General features: G+C 40.4%; 1 protein-coding gene across 2 annotated transcripts in view; it reads right to left on the bottom strand.

Annotated features, from left to right (window-relative positions):
* The window catches only part of PLPPR1 (phospholipid phosphatase related 1), a 136,545-nt gene that overhangs the window by 63,679 nt on the left and 52,045 nt on the right, over nucleotides 1-20,821 (bottom strand). For both annotated transcript variants that reach the window (XM_054810330.1, XM_054810329.1), the window contains one exon: nucleotides 7,308-7,416. In XM_054810330.1, coding sequence (XP_054666305.1) covers nucleotides 7,308-7,370 — 63 coding nt within the window. In that variant the 5' untranslated portion in view covers nucleotides 7,371-7,416. The remainder of the gene's footprint in view (nucleotides 1-7,307; nucleotides 7,417-20,821) is intronic.

The following is a 20,821-nucleotide window of genomic DNA, read 5'->3' as shown; positions in this document are numbered from 1 at the left end:
TCAATTCTGATTACTAGTTTTTCTAGCAGTAATCTGCTAAAGCAATGGGATTTTTTAACTTACAAATTCAACCTCCCTAACTGCTGCATAATTAAAAAAACACAATTCTTTCTCTTACAAACCTGGTTATATAGGCTAACATATTATAAATTGAAGTAGTTCTCAAAAGTGTCAGCTAGTTTCAAGGCACAGTGAAACAGTTAAAGCAGCATGTTCACATTTTTTTCTACTACCAAACATATTTTTTGTTACTCAAAGACAAAAGATTTTTCGTATCTTTAATCTCTTACTTGAAAACTGCACTGAATTCATGGGTGCAAACCCTCAGATGTTATTCAGGGTGTCAAAGGGATTATTTGTGATGGGAAATTTTCCAGATAAAGAGGGAGGACACAAAATAGGCTTCCCGTGTCTGCAAGCGACAATACAATCCTTTTTTCATTTATGTTTTAAAGAAAAATGCAGTAAAGCAGCTAATCCTTCTTGTGCAATCCCTTAATGTTAATTTTAAAATGTCTTCAAGAAGCTAAGGAGTATCAAATAGTAACGTGCTTTTCACCCGAGTGCCCATTTTGGCTATGAGTTTTCTGTGCTTTTGACCTAACTGTGAAGCACCTACAAGGATTATCTTAAAAAAAAAAAAGAAAGAAAAAAGAAAGAAAAAGTTTTATTTTATAATCTGGTAATATGAAAGCCGCCTAGCAATTCAACAAAACCAATCCAGCATTCAGGAGACACCTATTCACTGACAGATACTAAGCCAATTTTACAATATGGAGTTATCCAGTGATGTGGAACAAAGGAGATAGTGGTGGAAAGACAAAGAAAGCAAACAACGAGGAACGACTGGCAAATAGGGAACATAAAGAGACGTTTAGGAAGAGCAACAACGAGAAACAGATGCATGTGCTGAGTGAATAAAATAAGAAACAATGATTCGCAAGAAAAAGAAGTGACTGAAGCATGGGGATTATGCAGAAACATCACCCTGCTACAAGAGGAGCTCCTCCGAATCTGCACAGCATCTGTCACTATCAATTCACACAGTCCGTCTAACTAGAGGATCTAATGACAGGCAGTTTATACAACACCAGCACATGACATGTCCCTCAGGGCATCTTGTCCACATGGCATCCCAGTGGAGCAGCATAGCACTACTGTTTGCATGGCACAGATGGAGGAACAAGGCACAGGGCTTTAAATAGCTATGTGCAAGACACCTATAGCAAGGGAAAGGACTGAGCCAGCACTACAAAACACTGGAAAATCCTTTTCTGCCTCAGCAGGAAACAAAATCAAAAAGCCCCACATGGTGGATACTGTATACTGCTACAGAACAGAGTCACTGATCGTTACAACTATTCGGAAGTTAGTTCAACCTGGAATGCCTTTTTAGTTAATGTGTATATTAAAATCTGCCTTGAATTTTTTGGCATTTTCTAGCAGAACTGGACATCACCTTGCCAAAATTAAAACCTCTATTTTGAATGTCCAAAACTGTGATCCTATGTTCATGTGTCTTTTATGCAATTTTAATATCAGCATTAAAGCTCTAATGCAATCAGCAATTTTTTCTTATGAGACAAATGACTTTTTGCTAAAGAAACACAAATAGAAAGTCACTCCCAATGCATTCAATGTCTCTTACAAATGTTGCTTTGAGGACTACAGCACACAGAAAAAGACATTTCACACTCCCCAAACACTTCTCAAAAGTAGAGGGCACCAGTTAGTACTCCAAAGGTGTAAAATCTTTTGAGTTTTCAGAACACCCCCAAAAAAATTAGAATTTAAAAAGTGCCAGATACATCATGACTGTTCTAAATTCACTTATTTTTCATAGCTCCCTAAATCCTGTTGTGATGCTGATGACAAACAGGAGTTCAAGAGGCACTTGTTTCACTTACACAAATGATTTCAGTTTTACAGAAATTCTCCTGCTAAAGACTAGTTCAGCTGTTGGCTTGATCACATGAAATACCAGTAGGAAAATGCTGGCAGGCAGAGAAAGAGGAACACTTCCCTTCTGTGCTTCTGTAAGTTGAAACTTTTTTTTTAAAACTATGTTTGAACTGATATTTGAAGATGATTCAATCTGTCCAAAACTAAAATAGCAAAAAGTAAAGGAAAATTTACCCCATTGTTTGTAGAAACAGAAATCCTATGAGGCTGTAGTATACCTACCGTTCAAATCAAAGTTTGCATCAGAATAGATGTAAGACTAGAGCTTTGTATTTTGCAGCACTTTTCATTTTATTCATGGGGGGGAAGGGGAGAAGAGATTTATCTTACAAAATCTTCAGTTCTTTGCAATGTGCTATATATCGAGTTGTCAAGAAAAAACTGTTTCCACTCTGCCTGCGAAAGCTTTCCTGAGGGCAGAATAATGGATTTAGCGTGGAAAAGAAGGATCTTCAGATCACAGAATTTGAAAGATGTCCAGTGTTTTAAGTTTTAATGGTGTTGCTTATTTGAGTCTGCCCCTACTACGTTGTCAATGTCAGGATTACAATAATCTACAATAAAGCACAATGTGGCAGATACATCAGTCATATTAAAGTCACATGGTATTCAGTAACTCTTTAATCAGTTTAAGACAATTTAAGTAAATCTGGTGCCAGAAAATGGCAGCGTTTTCATGTGCAAAGACACACCTCAGATGCATCTGACTCCTTTAGAACTAACTGTACATGGAAATAAATCCTCACATAACTCACACCCTGCAAAAACTCAAGCCTTCAAACCAGGACTTGCAGTGTGAGAAAGAGGAGGAAAAAGTAAGTATAAAGTGCTACATCAGCAGAAGTTCCAGAATAAATGTCTCCTTTAATTATCTAGAAAGCCATTATAGTTATAACTGCTGTTGACTCAGAAGAGATGAGAAGGTTTTCTTTGGAGGGAAAAGAAGTGTTGCTTGCTTATTGCTTCTTTAAAAACTACCATTCAAACAGACACAATGGCTTAAAAGTTGTTCACATGCTTTCCCCCTGAAGTCACATATAGTTGTGGGGATGCTGTTTACTCACAGTGTGTTAACTATCCTTCCAAAATCTATTAGAAAATGCAATTACCACACCGCATTACACTTCCTGTCACTAATGGTAAGCATCAAATACGCTGCAAAAGCAAGTATAATCACTCTGACCCACCAAATTCAAAGCCAGGCTGTACTCAGCTCCCCTACAACCCCCGGCATGAGTTTTGTGCTAGAAAGCTACCACCCGAAATGGGATGAAGAAAGAGAACGATCACAGTGCATGGAAAGCACTGCTAGATCAAGACTTCAGGGCAGCTCACCAGTTCCCTAGGAGCAGAACTGGTTCTCCCACTTCTACACATTCCTTTGTCCTAGATCTGAGGGAGCTTAGTTGTTTTGACAATTTATTCCCTGCCTGCAAAAAACTGGGCCACTGTGTGCAAAACACGCCTCTGCCAATTGTGATTTTACCTTTCCCCACCTTCAACCAGTAGACATGTGGATGTTATGTGGAAGGATGTAACATAGCACTCCCTGGACCAAACCTTGCAAAGCAGGATTGCAAAATAATGAGACACCTGTGTTGAAGCATCATTAAAGATGTTTCTGACAGCACTTTGTCATGCATGTCCCAGCAGCTGAAGGAGGGAGGAGATGGTCCACAAATAGTTTTGGCAATAAATGCCACCATAAGCCAAAAGTATATGAAAAAGGAAGAATTTTTTTGAAACTTTTTCATGGCATCCCAGATGCTGCTTCTCCTGCTTTCTCTCCTGCTTGTCTACAATCCGTGAGACCACCTTAGTGATCATTCCTGGCCATCAACAATTCTTCAAACAGGCTGCTGTGCACTGTTTGCATTTGCTGGGATAGATCCAGGGCATACCAACAGCTAGGAGCTCTATAGCCTTTGCTGCATGCTATTGGTCCATCAATGACTCCAAAGAGCTCTGGAAGCTACTGGAGTAGGGCATCCTGCCCTCTGCACTTCTGTTTAACAACTGTCAGCAGCTAGCAGCATCAGTCCGCATGGACCAGGTACTCAACAGTCTGTACTCTGCTCAAAGCAGTGCCACGTGTCAGCAGAATGAAGAACAAAATTGGTCTCATCTTGTTGCAACCTCTTACATGTAAACCAAGGCTGAGTGAGAGCCTCCTGAAGGCTGCTTTCACTGATGCTGGCTGCAAACAGTGCTGCAAAGGGGGACAGGGAAAAGGAGAATATTAGTGTCCTGTAGTTCTGAATTAATTGCCTATGTATTCAACAAAGAGTAATATACCAAATCTTCATTGACATTTGGTGAAAAATGCCAGGCTGTAATGATGCCTCTTATAATACAATAAAGAACCATCTAGAAAGCTGCCTACATTATTTGGGAGAGTGACTCAGATTTGATAAGTGGCTAAAAATTAGTTTAATGATTCCCTATTTAGCCTTTCAATCTATTCATAATGTGACATTGAGTTTCCAATTAGGGAAATGTTGATTTAACATTTCTGTCATTACAGATTAGACATCACATGCTATCTCTATTTTATTAAAAAGTTCATATTTTGAACATAAAAAGGAATTTGTAGAGTCAGCAGAGGGTTTAGGTTTTTATAATGAACTGTTCATCTTCAGGTCAGGTTTCATAAAGTAAGTTTAGTGTGGGGAAAATGAAATGGGAAAAAATGGAAATGTGGAAAACCGCTAAAATTATAAGTGTCACATTTGTACAGACTGAAGCATAATTGTATTTAAAATGTCCAAACAGTTTGTGACACCTTGTTTCCACCACTGCCATCATAACTTCTTTGAATGCACACTGCATACTGGGCAGTTAGCAAATATCTACTGGCAGGACATCTGACATGACAATCAAGGCTCACCATTCTTTTCTTAAAAGCAAATACCTCAAAACTTTTAATCACAGGACCACATTGCATGGAAGACAGTGGGGAAGGCAGACCATTCTGGGGAACAGGCCTGTGATAATATTTAACTGACCATCTCTTTTCCTACTCATGATCACCTAACATGTCTGCTGCTAGATTGTTTTCTCATAGAAAAACATTATCAGGAAAGCAGGCAATGCGTTTTTAGTTGTCCTGCATGCACCTTTAGCAACTGCAGACAGATGTCCTACAGCTAATAAATTCTCATGGTTGCTTCAAAACTACAAAAATAGGGCCCATCCTAACCCAGACAATCCAGCACAGGGCTTGGTATCTGGGGTAGCTCATCTAAAAATAACTTCCTTTAGTCTCAGAATCACGGCAGTAGGAAAAGAAAAACACCTCCAGTGTGCCCTAAGATTTACAGGGACTTTTCAGACTGAATGGCTACTATCAATCATCTCTGCACTCCCAGCAGGAAATTAGATTTCCTGTTGTTTAATGCTTGACATAGGTCTGTGAATTTGTAGTTCCAGTAGTGCTACATTAAAAAGCTATACTGTGAACAAAGAGGGGAAGAAATAACATGTTTTCATCAAATGTAGCAGAGAACACCTTTTCAGACACTACATCTCTGCTTTTGACTGATTTTTAATTTAAAATTGTGTTTTAATCAGCAAGGCAAGTATATGAAAGGACAAGGAAAGCACACTTATGGGGTGAAAAATTCTCTCCCTCCAGTAAAAAGATTTATTCTTGTATTCATGTCAGTCTTGTCTACAGCAAGGACAATTTATATCTCTGTCATAGGTTGACAACCAGGCTCATCATTCATACATTTACAGGACTAAAAATCTTCAGAGCTGCTTGTTTCAAGGAATAAATTTGAGACATCTCATTCCTGATGGTGTTTATTTGGTTTCTTCTGAGCTTATTGCTGTTTTTTCCTCATTTTTAATCTTTCTTTCTCTACCTGACAGGACAAAGTAGTGACCCATTTCCTCAGTCAGAATAGCCCTTCAGTTTCCCCTTGGAGCAGAGATTCCCCAGGGAACTGGACATTATGTCAGTGACAAATCCCTGTGAAACGCTGCAAGTCTCAGCCACATTCCCATACTGGCGTCTGAAGGCCCATTGAAGTCAAAAGGAAAACTACTACTTACATTAGATTAAGCACCCAGGGATCATCTGGCTGTCTTTTGGGGACTAAGCTGGTAGTACAGAAAGTAGGGAGTGCATATAAGGGAACCATATCTCCTGGCTGGAAAAGACGCTATGAAGAGGGGACTCCAGGTGAATAAGGGTTAGAGGGGTCCTGGATACCATGCACACTTTTCCCGTGTCCCGAGGGAAAGGTCAGCACTCAGGAGTTCTGGAAAGCAACCATTCACAGTGCCCATTACACCTGCTGCTGCAGCACCCTCAAACCTTTTCAAGATTTCAGCGGAAAGGGGGTAAGTCTTACACAACACCCAGCATTACAATTAGTCTTTTGACTGTTCTTAGTGCTTCTCTTGTGGAAAAGCACAAACTACCTCATAATTTGGACCAAAGAGTGAGTATTGCATCCAAGCTACATCAGAGAGGTGGCTCTGAAGATGGTCAGTCACAGACAGTTATCTCCTTTTCAACATCTAAATTTGATGGAAGCTTTCATCCTCCATGGAAACCCAGAGTTGACCCCCTTGCCAAGAAAACCATCCCAGCCTTATATGCACCAGTTAAACATTCATTGATTGTAATGATTTTGATCAGTCTAGCAGTGTTAGGGGAAGTAAAAGAAGCACCACAAAAAAGCAATGTATACAGAGTAAAATAATAACCCAATTTAAAAACAAACAACTACCCTTAACAAAGATGTGGAGTCATAGTCCATGTGGGAACAACCACTCCTGTAACTCTACTGCTAGTCAATTTACAGCCCTTGTGCTAACCAAGCTCCGTCATCACACTTAAAGGATAGGTGCGCTTCATCTAAATTTTATGTTTCACCTGAACTGAAAAGAGAGCTGAGCGCTGCCTTCTAAGCCTATGAACCATTAGACTGTGAGATCAGACATTTCCTTAAACAAAGTCTAGCCCTTGCACAGCAGCAAGATGGATACAGTTCTGAGGAAAAATGGGAGATGTGAGCAATCACCTGTTGCTGACCCACACCTGCAGCTACTGCCCATTCTCTACCAAATACCACAGGACTAGCTAGCAAATCGGGTACAGGCAAGTCTTGAAAATACAGCATCTTGTTGTTCTTGTATGCTTGTACCTAAGATCTGGCTAACTCATGTAGGACTGTTTTCAGGGGGACTTGATAGCACTGAGTATGAAGATGGATATTAATCTTATCAAGTAAGAAAGCATTCTTCCTTATAAACAGTATGGCCAACAAATGACTTAATTCCTGCAGGGCAGAGCTGCCTCCTGTGTAGGCTTGGCAACTGAATGCCGCACTCACCTCAACAAAGATGAAGCAGGGGATAATGGAGTAACTTCTCTGGGTATTGTTTCCTAAAGCCATTTCTCATCACACTTCTTGGGGAGGCACTGTTCAAAACTTTATTATCCTGAAAAAGAAAAGACAAAGGTATTACAGTATGTTTCACTTTTTTGCAAACTCCACATTTAACACAACAAAGTTCATAACATGGAGCACTGATATATTGGACCAGGGATACAGACTAAAAAGAACATCAAGGTCTAACTTGCGGTCATACAAAATAACCTGAGAAGGCACTCCCTTTGCAGAACGAAAGCAAGAGACAGACGCAGGCTACAAGATACATCATCTACAGAACAAAGAGTGATAAGGAGTACAACCGTTTTCCTTAATTCCACTTAAATGCACTCCCAAGCAAAGGCTTCGTCTCCAGGATTGTAAAACCACATTTTCAGCCTGCTGTCCTGCCTACAGTGTGTTTTAAATCAAAAGGTTTTGGTAACTGAACTTGTACTTTAAAAGACACACTTATACTACATTAATTGTACACATGATCAAAAATGTTTACCTGCATGAAGTGTGACTTGCTTAAGATGACAGCATGTCTTAGGCACAAAAGAACCCCTAACAAGCAAATACAATAAAAATGGAATGAAGGACTAGGCCCTTGTTGCAGAGCCCTTCTAGCCTGCTATGAATTTGCACATTAACTCACAAAACCCTACGTACTTAGCATTACTTTGGGCTACTGGCTATTCTAATTAACATAACCTTATAACACTCTGTGCTAAGACACTTAATTGCTTTACAGTACAAAAAAGTAGGAAAGAACAGAACACTAACACAGAGAATTTTTTACTGAGAGTGCGTGTGTTTTTCTCCATGCATGAGGTAACACATCAAGAAGCTATGTCTGGCTTAAATGATTTTAGAGAGAGGAATAGGCTAGCAGGGAAGAGGGGGCTGAAAAAGCAGCATGCAGCTCAGGGCTGCCAGGTGAATGCTTGCATAGGGCGTGAGACACAGAAGAGAATGGAAATTCTTTGCTATCAATTTTAACATGAGTACATGAAGCGAGAGCACAGATTTAGGTGGGCCTGAGCTCACTTCCAAAACTCACACAGAAACCCTGACCTGATCATAAGCATCTCCACAGGCCAGGGCCAGGGGAGAGGAAGGAGGTGAAAGCTAGTGTGTTTTCCAGAAGATGCTTTGCACGATGTCTTCCCCTCAGCTTTTTGACCTCACTTGCATCTGGGTGGCAATTCAGGTCTTGGTGTATGGAGCCTGTGAGGTTCACGAAGGGGTCAGTGCTTTCTCAGCAGGGTTACTGGAAGGAATACTATTATCACAGCACTGAGTTCAGCAGAGGTTACAAAGCCTGACTGAGGAGCTGGATCACCTGGCAGTGCTTGCCACCTGTACCATGATGCAGGCTCCTCTCTTGCGACCTGTGATCTATTTAACGTACTTTTTATCTCAGCTCTTCACAATTTGACCTAGAGCTGTAAAATACACAATGTATATGATGGTTTTGGTAATACGGTTCTAGGCACAGCACAGCTATAGTGACTCCAGTGAAGCCACATCCTGTATCAGAATGGCTTCTCAACTGTCAACCATTAAAAAATGCAGTTCCGGGTCAAACAAAATAGTCAGGAAATGTTACCTGTGACATGATTCAGACAAATCCCATCTTACACTGTACCCCAGTTCTGAAATACAAATCTTCTCAATTTTCAAAATGCCTGTTTTTCCAAACATAATTCAACTTTACTTAGGAGATAAAATGGGTTTTATCCTAGAGGTTACTGTCACGGTTTAAAAAAAAAAAAAAAAAAAAAAAAAAAGACAAGCTAATCAAAGTCCATTTGTACTGTGGAAAACATTTCCAATCATCCATGTTTTAACAACATTTTTCATACCGCCAGCTTTTGTGCCACGAGGCTCTTCCTTTAACTTGGCAAACACATGGCGCCTGGGAGAATAGCAGGTTAAAGAGTTAGAGCAGCTTACAGAGCATTATGCCACTAAACTCTTTTTGTATCCTGCAGATACACTGTCAGCATCTTTTTTGCAAATCCTGTTTTTCAAAAGGCTTAGTGCAAAGATGTTAATACCTCAGCACCTTCACGAATGCTTTGCCAGATCAACCTTAGAAATAACAAAGATTTTCCATAACACTGTCCTGTAACTTCAAGCCATGCCTTCACTTCCAACTGCTGTGACTGCTGTGTGTTCCTAACCAAAGCACAGGGCTGCAAGGCAACCCGAAAATTTAAGAAACACTCTCAACAGATGACTGAAAGCAACTGCACAAACTAGCAAAGAAGCTGAGGGTTCTTAGTAGTCATATAAAATTGCCTAATTTAATGCTATGGTCATTTAATGCTGATGTCATAAATACATATCGCTATGTCTGTTCTTTTAAGCTTACTGTGCACCACTGGTTTAAAAAACTGCATTGCGTATGGGAAAGCATTTTACATGTCAGCTTCTCTCCTATGTGATGACACATCTGTGTCAGACATAAGTAGTAAGAAACCAAACAGCTGCCTGATCAGGCCAGCTAATTCCCAGCTTGTGGGAAAAATCTCAGCTAGCCTGTGCTTGTCAAGCAGGTCTTTTCATCAGCTCACTTGACACAAGAGGAAATAGGAGGGAGAGCGTCATCTTGGTAGGAGCACCATCTTTTGTCCTTCTCCAGCTGACAATGAGTCCTCTATGGACACAGAGAGCAAAACACAGATTACAGCAATCCCTAGATGCTTCAGTCTGCAAAGCAGTCAGAGATAACCCATTTTTGCCCAAAGAATTGGGGAGTCATAGTAAGATGTAAAACAAGTGTTTAGTGACAGGCCTGGTTTATAATCCAGGATGATCTCTTCATGTGGAAAGAATTTTCATAGTAGAAAAGCCTCTGACCAAAGCAAAAGGAAATAACAGCCACAATATTAGAATCTGGTATTGCCTTCTCAATTTTTTATTTTTATCAATTTGACTCAATTGTTAAGGAACTCATGTTAGCAAAATTATAAGAGGCTTTTTAGATCCCCCTAGCTGTGACCTTTTAAGGTCTGGTATGTGAGCATTGCATGAGAGTAGAATTGGTCAGACTTTTCTAACTAATTAAGGACCACTGTAGAGGGAACATTAACAATCTAGAGCTCTGGTATTACGAGGTGCTTCTACTCTTTAAATGATATATATAATTGTATAATACAACATTTGTGAATTAATTAGCATTAATCAGTTCTCATCTTGCTCAATTTACCCCACATGCATTTTCAGAAAGCCCCTGAACTACAGCGTAGGAGGTTATTGTCTGACATCTCCTGGGAGAACAAGCAGAGACATAGAATATACGTAAGTGAACTGAAAATTAACTGAAAAGGACAGCAAAGAAAAAAGAATTCAAGCTGAAGAGATTTTCTTGCCACAGGGATCCATCCAGGGGAAAAAAGAAGAATGAGAGTCAAAGAGCGGAGGAAAGAAGAATGTTTTAAAAAAAGGCATTTTCTTACAGGTTACTAACCAGCAGAAGAATTTCTAAAAGCCCCATTCAGGTATGTTCTAAAGCTTTTTATGTAAGCACGTGGCAGACAGCAAAAAGGACATATCTAGGACAAACTAGCATTTGCTGAGCCTTTATAGCATAGCTCCTGCAGCAGACACAGTACAGCTGATCATTGTTCTGTGTTATCAGTGCTCAAACCAATTAATTGCTTGTCCACTCCTCAGGAGACATAAGGGGCTGCCCTTATGTTTTTTAAACCATGTCCTGCACAGGTGAGGACAGAAGATGAACATCATGGCTTTACATATTGCTGCAGTGGATATCTGGGCACCTATGGAAAATACTAAAATCAACAATACAGAAAAGCTAACAGGCATTGTTTATCACAGTTTTCAACCCATGTTTCATCAGCTTAGGGACCGCCAGCCTGAATGCAGTAACTGCTGTGCAGACTAAGGCAGCAGCATAGCCACTGGCACACGTGGGACATCACTGCAGAATTCCAAATCTGCTCAGACCAGAGGTGAGGAGGGCACCACTGATCATTTGGTACTAGAATGTGATGCAAGCACAAAAAAAATTGATTGGTTTCCCTTTCATCTTCATCTAGACAGTTTCATTGTCTTTTCAGGAGAAGCTAACATTTTGTTTCAAAATAAAATGTAAATGTTATATTAGGAGGAACACAACTCTGGTATTTCTTTAACAACATTACAGACATTGTTAATGTCTTAAATGAAAGCATTTCCCGATTTGTAAATCAGTTTAACCTTGCATTAGCGATTTGCAACTTCTGTTGGCAACTGGCTTCAAATTATGAAGGTCTTTATTCTCATTAAAAAAATAATTCTGTTTACAAGTTTAAAAAAAAATCACTAAAACTTCTGCACCAGTCCATCAAGGATCAATTTGCCCAACTGAAACATGAAATTGCGTATGTCAAAACTCCATTCAATTAAGAAAACAAATTCAAAGTAATGCCACTGCTGAAGATGATTATCCAAGCTTTTGCAGAGAACTGTATCATTAAAATCATTATTTATTACACTAGTTCTTACAGTTCTCATTCTAAAGCAGAGTCCTCTATTTCCTGTGGGGGAAACAGCCAGAAAGGGTTGAAGCAATTTGCCAGACATGACACAATGACTCAATGTCTAGGCTGAAGAAAGACATATTATTCTCTGACTCCTGTCAAGTGCTCTATCCACTTGGCTATACAATCTCTACACTTGAAATGTAGTTGCTCGTTCCTGCACAAGAAATACATGGTTCTGATTGTACATTTAAGTAATAGAGGTTTCCCTTAACTTGCTACTGAAACCACAACAGAATGCACATCACAACTGCACAAGCACTGATCAAACACACACCAACGCATGACAGCCTCGAATGCTCTCTATGCAACTTCACCCCGGCATGTCCAAAAGCACTTCATTATTCCAATGCAACCCTGGCATGAACATGTATGTAATTTTGAATAGGCTGCAACAGGATAATAGAGGGTTAAAATATCTTTCCCAAAGCTCTTTTACACAGAAACCTAACCAATGCATACAAAAAAGCCTAAGGAATCAAAGGTGAGATTTTCCTGCAAAAGGCAGTCATGGCTATTTAATGTTTTCCTGCCTAAGTACAGACATTTTTAGTGTTTTCAAAGTAATCAGAAACACTGAGGTGGTGGCATGAATCATTCCAAAATCCAAATTGTGTGAGGAGAAGTCAAATGACATTGCAGCATAAAGACCTGTTTGTAATTTGGTTTGTCTGCATCCAAACATAACACAGACTGCTTGGTGTTACTGCATAAAAATAGTAGAACTAAGAAAACAGCACCTACCATTAGAATGAACCAGACAACTGGTACGCAGTTTGTTGTCTCAGTGGACCAGAACACACTGATTTTGACCTACAAATGAGAAAGTTATCCTTTGGATCAGGTTGCATTTCATCTATGGAAAAGTGCATGCACACAATGGAGCTTGGGCAAGAGGGAAGACACTTCCTTAGCTCTGGCTTCGCATCATCAAAGAACTCTTTAGCCCATCCACCATGAACTGAGAGGTAAAGAGCTACCAACACCACAGCCACCAGACCAATAAATTGTGTCTGACCGATGACATTGTCCAAATCTTGACTAATGTATTTGAGTCATACTTGATTTTAGTTGTTAACTGAGAAATTGCCTAGTAGCTGATCATAAACAAATATGTGCTCTAAGTTTCAGGCCTTGCGTGGTGTCTGCCTCCCAGAGCACTGCTGTATCAGCAGCACAACTTCCTACTTTGCAAGAACATTGCAAAGAGGAGCTGAACAGAGGAAGCAGGAGCTCAGTTTACTGGATGTAGATTTCACCACGGAATAAAATCTATTACAAACTTTCCTAACAGCATGAATGCCTGGTTTCTATTTAACCTATGGCCACTCAAAGAAATTGGCCTGTCAGTGAAAGTGCTTCTCACATGTGTCTCCACAGACTCAATGAGAAGAAACTAGTTATGTATCACTAATGAAAGTGAGTAAAAGAACAAAACCCCACCAATACACAAAGTAAACCCACACATGTTCACCATCACAATAAACAATTTTGCAGCATTTTAGTATTAAGCCAGAAAAACACTTTCTCTGATGAGAGTTCTGATCCTTTTCTGCTAGCAGAGGTCACATTTTAACATTTCTGCACTCATACTAGCAAACCATTTTATGGCAAACAGTGATAATATAGTTCATAATATAGTAATATAGTTCACAACATATCTGAAATGATGATCCTTGGTACAAAACCCACCTTGTTATGAAGAAAGCTACATGAATAGCTATTTGGATTTCTAAACTACCAATCTCTTAAAAATATGTTGCTGAATCCCTGCTGGTGAAGCAGGATTTGATCCACAGAAGAAAGTAATGCCAGAGATTTTAAGAATTCAGTTAAGGATGTTTTCCCCTGCTACTAGCTTCATGTGGAAAATTGTCCTATGACTGAGTGATAACCAGCAGTATAAAATCTATAGACAGGCAGACTGATAAGGGATCTGCACCACTTACATCTTCAAGAAAGTTCAAGTGTTATGTCAGCACAGCAGAGGCCACATAACAACTTCTCACTGCAGAGAGGCAAAGGAAATCCCAATGCCACAGCTGCTAGTGATGAAATTAACATTGATGCCACTTGGCCAGAATTTCACTGATGTTGTCTAAGTAGAACCCAAAACATAACTGTATAAATAGCAAGTATATGCATGCTAATATCCAGGAAGCCAAACAAAATGGCCACAAACCTTATTTTGAACTATCTCACACCTGCAAACCTTTCCTTGTCCTGCAGGCTCAAAAGTGTCATCATGGTTGATTTGTTTCATTTGGCAAGGCATTGAATTCCTTGCAAAAATGTTCAGTATTTCACTTAGTGTTGTTTTGAATGATACCCACTAAAATGTGGTGTCACATCAGCAAAGCCATATGAATAAAAAGTTGAACCTGATATAGCTGATAAAGCTTCTTTCTTTCTTGCAAAAGGATTAGCACCATGTGATAAATAAAGTAAGAATCTGACAACAAAATTAAGAAATTCTTAAAAAAACCTAACAAGCAGTGCCTGCAAAAAAAACCCCCAAACCACTGAATTTATCCATGCGATGATTAACAAGATTGATCCTGTTCCTTTCATTTAACTCAAAAAAGCTAATTGTTCTAGCTCTCATTTCATCCCTTCAAACTTCAAAGTGAATCTAAATAAAATAGTTGTGCATTATTGTGTTGGAAAAAAAAAATGAAGAGACTATTTTTGGCCTTTATTCATGCACCTGAAGGCACATCATCTTGACTTAGACTAACTAATTTGCCTTGTGAACCTCTCTGAAGAAATGCAAAAGGCAACTGGTCATTTCTTTTACTCATAACTCGTTAAGACTTCATGTATCTTTAAGGACATAAACTGGCAGGTGTGGTCAGCTATAAAGTAACAGTTCATTGCCATAAGGGACTCTGAATTCCATAGATTAGTAATATGGTTAATGAAAATATAGTAGTCTATAGTTCCAAAAGTAGCATATTCTAGATCCAGAACTGCAACCGATCAAATTCATTAATCATGGGCTTGAGACATGGGTACTCTGTTTAGCTCTATGCTAAGTCACCAGTCTTGAAATATTGTATAGAGGTCTAATTTCACTGCCTCATTTGCCCAACCTACAAAGAAAATGGTCAAGACCCTTTTTTATTTACAGCTGGCAGTATTGCAAGTCTCAGGCTGGAAACCAAATATTAAAGTATGACCTCCCTGATATTTGGGATACTATCATGAAGGGCTTGTAACTGAAGTTCGCCCTTTGAAACCAATTCCACTGCATTTGGTGCCTCTCCATGCAAAGTACCAACAGACACTGAGGAAACTCCAGACAGTTTCAACAGGAAAAAAAACAGAGCTGCCTTCTCCTCAGCCTCTCATCACAAGTAACGGGACAAAGACACTGAAGAGAAAGAACAAAAGAAAACCTCAAGTTTTTTAACACCAGGTTGTGGAATACAGAGGGTAACAATGCAACAAGGCAGAAGAGAGGAAAATTGGATGAGCTACAGAAAAACTGCTACAGGAAGGAGGGCAGATGAGGAAAACAGACAACAAGTTTTGCCTGTGATAGGAAAACAAAAGACTGAAAATTTTGTCTACTCTAATAAAGGGATATCAATACAACAGATTCTAGAAAACACTTCTCCTTTCTCCTCCCAAATTTATCAGGGTTTTGCAGAAGAAATTTTAATATTAATTAAAATAATTTTATTTTTAAATTAATTTTAAAATTATTAAAAATTAATTTTAATATAAGAAAAAAATTGTTCAAAGACATTTCCTTCATTCAGAAGAAAATTTTACTTTACTCTAGAAAACAGCTAGTGTTGTGGGCTTTTTTTCTTTTCAAATCATCCTTAGTCAACAGTCCTATTGATATCTATTGAGGTACTTAAACTAAAATTGATTTTTCTTATGTGTCAGCAAGAATACAAAGTAATGTTTTTTTTATTTGTAATAGGGTTTCACAGCTATGCACAGAAAGAATTTTGGGAATCCTGATATTAAAAACATATTTCAAAAATATATGTTGCACAGTCTTTTTGTATGCCATCCCTGCTGAGCCAAAGTCCAAGCAAGCCATTGATTCACGCATTTCAGTGCAATTGTTAAGTTACGCCCTTTTTACTTGCAGAGGAGCTGAGCAGCTACAATCTCACCGTAACTGGCCAGCAGGATTTCCTTGATGCCATGAGTGGCTTGCAATGGAACAGATCTAGCGCAGCCAGTCCTAGCACCGATCTGCCCCTCACCCTGCCACCTGGCACTGCCATGCATCTGCTCCCCACCAGTTCCCAAGTGGGTACAACCAACCCAGCTGACAGAGATAAAGAAAAGTCTATGGGATGCTCTGACTGATAACTGACCTGAGAGAAAAAATGAATGGCCCTTTCACACCTCTCCTTGCTGAGCAGGCAATGGTATATACAGTGACAAAGGACGAGAAAAGGCTGAGGTACTTAATGCCACCTTCGCCTCAGTCTTTAACAGTAAGACACCAGTTGTTCTCTGGGTACCCAGCTCCCTGAGCTGGAAGACAGAGATGGGGAGCAGAATGAAGCCCCCATAATCCAAGGGGAAATGGTCAGTGACCTGCTATACCACTTAGACACACACAAGTCGATGGGGCTGGATGGGATCCACCCAAGAGTACTGAGGGAGCTGGCAGAAGTGCTCACCAAGCCACTTTCCATCATTTACCAGTAGTCCTGGCTAACTGGGGAGGTCCCAGCTGACTTGGAGGTTAGCCTGTGTGACACCCATCTACAAGAAGGGCCGGAAGGAGGATCTGGGGAACTACACACCTGTCAGTCTGACCTTGGTGCCAGGGAAGGTTATGGACAGATCATCTTGAGTGCCATTGTTCAGCATATACAGGATAACCAGGTGATCAGGCCCAGTCAACATGAGTTCATGAAAGGCGGGTCCTGTTTGACCAACCTGATCTTCTATGACAAGGTGGCCTGCTTAGTGGACGAGGGAAAGGCTGCGGATGTTGTCTACCTGGGCTTTAGCAAAGCCTTTGACACCACTTCCCACAAGATTCTCTTGGAGAAACTGGCTGCTCACAGCTTGGACAGGCATACTCTTTGCTGGGTAAAAACCTGGCTGGATGTGGTGAATGGAGTTAAATCCAGTTGGTGGCCAGCCACAAGTGGTGTTTCCCAGGGCTCAGTACTGGGGCCAGTTGTCTTTAATACCTTTATCAATGATCTTAACAGTGGGATCAAGTGCACCCGCAGTAAGTTTGCAGATGACACCAAATTGGGCGGGAGCATTGATCTGCTTCAGGGTAGGAAGGCTTTACAGAGGGATCTGGACAGGCTGGATTGATGGGCCAAGGCCAACTGTATGAGGTTCAACGAGGCCCAGTGCCGGGTCCTGCACTTGGGCCAGAACAACCCCATGCAACGCTACAGGCTTGGGGAAGAGTGGCTGGCAAGCTGCCCAGCAGAAGAGGACCTGGGGGGTGTTGGTCAACAGCTGGCTGAACATGAGCCAGCAGCGTGCCCAGGTGGCCAAGAAGGCCAACAGCATCCTGGCTTGTATCAGGAATAGTGTGGCCAGCAGGAGTAGGGCGGTGATCATCCCCCTGTAGTTGGGGCACTGGTGAGGCTGCACCTCGAGCACTGTGTTCAGTTTTGGGCCCCTCACTACAAGAAAGACATTGAGGTGCTGGAGGGTGTCCAGAGAAGGGCAACAAAGCTGATGAAGGGTCTGGAGCACAAGTCCTGTGAGGAGCGGCTGAGGGAACTGGGGTTGTTTAGCCTGGAGAAAAGGAGTCTGAGGGGAGACCTGATCGCTCTCTACAGCTACCTGAAAGGAGGCTATAGCCAGATGGGGGTTGGTCTCTTCTCCCAAGTAACAAGTGATAGGACAAGAGGAAAAGACCTCAAGTTGTGCCAGGGGAGGCTTAGATTGGATATTATGAAAAAATTTCTTTACCAAAAGAAATTGTCAAGCACTGGAACAGTCTGTCCAGGGAAGTGGTGGAGTCCCCATCCCTGGAGGGATTTAAAAGACATGTAGATGTGGTGCTTAGGGACATGGTTTAGTGGTGGACTTGGCAGTGTTAGGTTAACAGTTGACTTGATGATCTTAAAGGTGCTTTCCAAGCAAAACGATTCTATGATTCTATATTCTTCTCCTTTATCTGGAGAAGGAAGAGGCTTGTGCAAAATGCCCGCTACTCTCAGGCTGCAGGTGGGGATCTCTAAGGCAATTTCCAGACCTCTCTCCTCCCACTTTCCTGCTACAACAACTTAGGAAGCCAACATTTTTTAAGAGTCACAGCGTAAAGATAAAACTGAGGAAATATTGAGATGAACATGGGAATGAACAGAGCACAGCTCTGTTAGATAGGGTGAGGGGAGACAAATTGAGTAATATGTTTCTATTTATTTCCAAGTTTTTTCCAGGGGATGAATGCTGCATTGAAAATTTCAACTCAAAATCATGGTGAGCCAAACACTAGGCATGCAATTGGCCCAAGCCAGTGGACTCCACACAGAATAACATGCATTCATTTTGTCCCCTCAGGGCCAAGCAAGCAAAACTATGTGAGTATTGACTACAAGCTGTAATATTATGAGAGTAAACAAGCAACAGCCTCACCACACTTCGGCCTCTGGTGATGAGATCCAGAGGCACAATTTTTGCTACATTTTTGCTTTCCTCTTTTTATCTCTGTGTCCATTATGTGGCCAAGGGAAGCAAGTATAACCCCTACAGGCTCAATACTGTAAGTTGTCCACTTCTGAGGATGGTATTGTACTACAGCTCACACACTTTATGTGGGTCTCAGAAACCCAACCTGGACGGAAAGTCAAGAATTTAAGAATTTACTGTTAGACCACCTGACATCTTAGCAGTCTAATAAAATAACTGGTTTTGGTCCAGATCTATTTGTTAACATTTAAAAAGAAAAAATTCAATTCAGCAAACTATAACAAAAATGTTTCAACCCAGTTAAAATCTTTTACAGACTTTGTAATATCTCTCCCTTCTCCGTGGTGTTACGCTCATCATAGAGCCCTCCCTGAGCCCTGTGGCTGATGGCTTTAGTCTGGGATGAGAGAGAGGGTTACGGCAAGCTGTCAATGTCCTGAGCTTTTCTCTGAGAGGAAGCCATCAATGCTGACGGTGAGAGCTTATTCCTATTCAATCTAGGATCCAATTGGGCTTATTTTTATACATTTTCTAACATACCTTACATCTTGCTTGTTCTACATTCCTCTGCAATTCCATGTCACATTCAGCTTTGCTATATGTGGTATCCTTCACACATTGTTTCTTTGCTGTCTTTGTGAAGCCTAAAACCAGCTTGACCCACCCCATGGCTGCCTTCCTTTAGAGACCAGTAACTGACCATTGGTGGGTTGGTTGTAGCTCCACTGGCTCTGGTACCACCTTGTGCCCACAGTTTTAAGGCCTCTGCTATCACCCCATGTCTGTTCTCCTCCATGCTGCATTTTTATCCTAGGTTCAGACAGTTCATTTTACACAGAATAGTGACTTGTTAGTTCTACCTATTAGGTAGAAAAATTATGAAAATTATTATAAAAATAGGCACTACATTATACAATCACATAAAAGTACGCTAAAGCTAAAACTGATTAGATAACAGCTACTACTTTGTTAGAAAATTACTGTTACTGTTAAAAAGACCAGAACGAAGCTGCAGGAAGGCCAAGACAAGCCCTGACAACGCAGATCTGACAAAACCTTGTCCTGCAGAATTAGTTCAGAACTTGTGTTCTGTTACTAGAAAAGCCAATATAATATTTGTCTGGCTACAAGGCCACAACCCCAGCTTTTGACAGACTGCAAAACAGAGGCTTTCACCTGTGAATCCAGCAAGGCTGTTGCAAACCTTTCTATGGAGTTAAGCTCCTGGTTAGGACCAAGTACTGGTCTCCTCAGAGATCTCTGCTCTCCCCTGTGTGATTTTTGTCTCATGACACCTATCCAGGGCTCAGAGGACCTCACATGGCCATTGTTTGACCTGTTAAGCATTTGATTTTTAAGGCAAATACAGTCTGCACAATGGACAATTATAGCATACAAAGCCAAATTCTGAAAGTCCTGTAGCTGAGACCATGATGTTACTTCTAAGAGTGTGATGTGATTAAAATCACATTCTTTAACAGAGTTTTCAGGAGATATACACCTATTATCAGGTAAATTGTATACAGAAAGTTAGTTTCTAATATTTTGTGGACTTATATGTGCATGAGTGTATATGCGCATACAAATTCATATATACTCAAATAAAACTGGAGCCTACAAACTGCATGACAGATGATGACTGGAAATAAATGGAACAATTTCATAATTGAACTTGGTCAAAGTACAATTAAATAGTTATTTAGACACTCAAAGCTGACCTAGGCGTATAAACATGCCCATCTTGCCCTGTGGTGCTTGCTGCCATGTTTCTAAGGAGACCGTTGGGAATACTGTGTTTTGTTTAATAGCCCTTCATTGCCAATGCACAGCACTCACCCTAAAATACTACTATTCTAATTTTCCAAAATTACCTGATCAGCTCTTTAAAAAGGAAAAAATCCTTTCCAGGAAATTGGTGTAGGACTGCGTATCATACACATACACAGCATTTCGCATAACAGAGGAAACTAGTTCTTACCATCTGTTATTTTCTGCCCATCTGAGGGCCACTGATCTATACACTGCTTTTTTTGAAGTATCCCAAATACAATATTAGACAAAGATGCAGCCAACACATTCACAACATTGCAAAGCTATACTCAGTTTATCATGGGAAACAGTTCTAGACTTAGCTGATCTACAGTTGCTGCTTGTAGTGCTCAAAACATCACATTTTATAAATGCACAAACCTGCATTTCTCTAGATATGTATACATACACATTTACACACCTTTTTCTGATTACATAATGAAACACTGCACTCATATCTTACTAATCTAT

The sequence above is a fragment of the Grus americana genome, chromosome Z (genome assembly GCF_028858705.1).
Source record: "Grus americana isolate bGruAme1 chromosome Z, bGruAme1.mat, whole genome shotgun sequence".
In the NCBI taxonomy this organism is placed as follows: Eukaryota; Metazoa; Chordata; class Aves; order Gruiformes; family Gruidae; genus Grus; species Grus americana.
This window is presented reverse-complemented; position numbering and strand designations above follow the sequence as displayed.